This window comes from Priapulus caudatus, unplaced genomic scaffold (genome assembly GCF_000485595.1).
Source record: "Priapulus caudatus unplaced genomic scaffold, Priapulus_caudatus-5.0.1 Scaffold188, whole genome shotgun sequence".
In the NCBI taxonomy this organism is placed as follows: domain Eukaryota; kingdom Metazoa; phylum Priapulida; class Priapulimorpha; order Priapulimorphida; family Priapulidae; genus Priapulus; species Priapulus caudatus.
This window is the reverse complement of record NW_014577249.1, coordinates 180,603-183,400: the sequence shown is the minus strand read 5'-3', so window position 1 is coordinate 183,400 and position 2,798 is coordinate 180,603. Positions and strand designations below refer to the sequence as shown.

The 2,798-nt window shown below is 55.2% G+C and overlaps 1 protein-coding gene across 1 annotated transcript in view; it reads left to right on the top strand.

Annotated features, from left to right (window-relative positions):
• The first annotated feature begins 1,574 nt into the window (after positions 1-1,574).
• Positions 1,575-2,798, top strand: part of LOC106806968 (homeobox protein SIX6-like) — a 9,463-nt gene continuing 8,239 nt past the window's right edge. Inside the window, exon 1 of the mRNA XM_014809156.1 lies at positions 1,575-2,179. Within this exon, the coding sequence (XP_014664642.1) occupies positions 1,575-2,179 (605 nt within the window). The remainder of the gene's footprint in view (positions 2,180-2,798) is intronic.

The following is a 2,798-nucleotide window of genomic DNA, read 5'->3' as shown; positions in this document are numbered from 1 at the left end:
TTTTACACTTCCATTTTCTTTCTCCACACACGGCGCACACGCACCCCAACATAGATATTTACTCACGCACGCACGCACGCACGCGCGCATACACGCAGGCACGCACACATACACGCACATGCGTAACGTATACTCAAGTGCGTGCGTGTTGTTGAGTATATCGTATGGTATGTGGGCATATGTGCGTGCATGCGTGTATGCGGCGGTGGTATTACGTTATACGTATGTGCGTGCATATGCATACTCACACACGCACGCATGTATGTGCATGTGCGTGTGTGTATACTCACGCACGCACGTACGGAAATATATAGACGGTGATTTTCCCCGGCGGTGCATGAAACGGCGGATTAATAATATCTCACGTACACGTCTCAGCGCCCCGACGCGCGATATCCCTCCATGATGTGTCAGCAGCCGTGACGAGTCACTTTACAAAGTTAACACGCCTGAGGCATAGCGTGCAGCCAAGACCGAGCATACACAGACAGACACAGGCAGACAGACACACACACACAACACACACACACACACACCACACACACAAACACACACACACACACACCACACACGCCACCAGCCACGCGCACACACACCAGCGCACACCATGCACGCTGCGGCGCGCGCCACACTAACGCACCACACGCATACACACACGCACACACACGCACACGCAGCACACACACACAACACACACACACACAACACACACACAACACACACACACACACGCACACGCACTCCACGTAAGCGGCGAACGCGTGTTTTTCCTTTGCGGGTCACAAAAGCTGAGCGCTGTTTTTCAACAAGCGCGCGGTGCGAATTGAACGACGTTTAACGCGTCGCTCTCGCGCACGTTTTCCGTCGCGACGACCGCTCGCTGAGTCGACACGCGTCGTCATGGCAACTGAGTTATGCCTCTGCTAATTAGTCGGGCGTTGGAACGATCGCGGAGCGGGGCGTATGTGTTGAATTCGCTGCCGAGTGGACGTGCAGCAATCAGACGGACGCCCAGCGCAGCGAAGATAGTGTGCATGAGCTGTGCTGCAAATGAGAGACAGAGATGAAATGAGAGTTAGAGAGCCGGGAAAGAAAGAGAGAGCAAGAGAGAGAGAGGAGAGAGCGGAAAGAGAGCGAAAGAGAGAGACCGTGAAGACCGTGCGCGACAAAGGACAGAGAGAGAGAGAGACAGCAGATAGAGGAGAAGAGAGAGAGATGAGAGAGAGGAGACGAGAGGAGAAAGAGAGAGAGAGATGGAGAGAGAAGAAGAGAGAGAGAGAGAGAGAGAGAGAGAGAGAGAGAGAGAGAGAGAGAGAGAGAGAAAGTTAAGCTAGGCGGTGGTTGCAGAGACTATATAGTGTTCGTGGAAGAAGCGGACCTCATCAACTCGCTACACGCTCCCATCGCAAAGGATTCCTTCCACCGTGTGCATGCAGCAAGTCAAGGCGACGTGCGACCAGATATAAAACTCCGCCGACTTCAGCGATGAAGATAAAACACCAAGAACGAGAAAGATAACCCCGTCGCCTGCACATCTTCCTTCGGCTTACTCCGACTCACCGACGACGCCGACGATGCATCGCCTTCCTGTCGTCTCCTCGAGCTTCTCCTTTCTACCGCTGTTCGGATTCTCCACGGGACAGGTGTCGCGGGTCTGCGAGACGCTAGAGGAGAGCGGAGACGTCGAGCGACTGGCGCGCTTTCTCTGGTCGCTGCCGACGTCGCGTGGCGACGCCGCCGATGTCATACACAAGGCGGAGGCGGTTGTGCGAGCGCGGGCGCTCGTCGCTTTCCATCAGAGCAACTTCGCCGAACTCTACCGCATTCTCGAGTCGCATAAGTTCGCGAGTGAATCGCATGGGCGTTTGCAGGTGATGTGGTTGGAGGCGCACTACCAGGAGGCGGAGAAGCAACGAGGACGTCCGCTGGGACCCGTCGACAAGTATCGCGTGCGCAAGAAGTTCCCGCTGCCGCAGACGATTTGGGATGGAGAGCAGAAGACGCATTGCTTCAAGGAGCGCACGCGCGGCTTGCTGAGAGAGTGGTACCTGCAGGATCCGTATCCAAATCCGGGGAAGAAGAAGGAGCTGGCAGGAGCGACGGGTCTGACGCCGACGCAGGTCGGAAACTGGTTCAAGAACCGTCGGCAGAGAGATCGCGCCGCCGCTGCGAAGAACAGGTGAGATGATGCTATCGTCGGCGTTGCTGCTGTCGCTGCTGTTGTTGCTGTCGCTGCTGTTGCTACGGTTGCTGTCACGATTGCTGTTGCTGCTGTTGTTGCCATCGTCGCGGTTGTTGTTGCTGTTACTACTCTTGTTATTGCTGTTGCTTTTGCTACCGTTTCTGTCATTGTCGCCGTTACTGTTGCTGTCGGTGTCACTGTCGCGGTTGCTGTTGCTGTCGGTGTCACTGTCGCCGTTGCTGTTGTTGTTGGTGTCGCTATCGCTGTCGCCGTTGCTGTTGCTGTCGCTGTCGCCGTTGCTGTTGCTGTCGCTGTCGCCGTTGCTGTTGCTGTTGCTGTTGCTGTTGCTGTTGCTGTTGCTACCATTGCTGTCTCTGTCGCCGTTTCTGTTGCTGTCGGTGTCGCTATATCGCTGTCACCGTTGATGTTGCTGTTGCTGTTGCTGTTGCTGTTGCTACCATTGCTGTCTCTGTCGCCGTTTCTGTTGCTGTCGGTGTCGCTATATCGCTGTCACCGTTGATGTTGCTGTTGCTGTTGCTACCATTGCTGTCTCTGTCGCCGTTTCTGTTGCTGTCGGTGTCGCTATATCGCTGTCACCGTTGATGTTGCTGTTGCT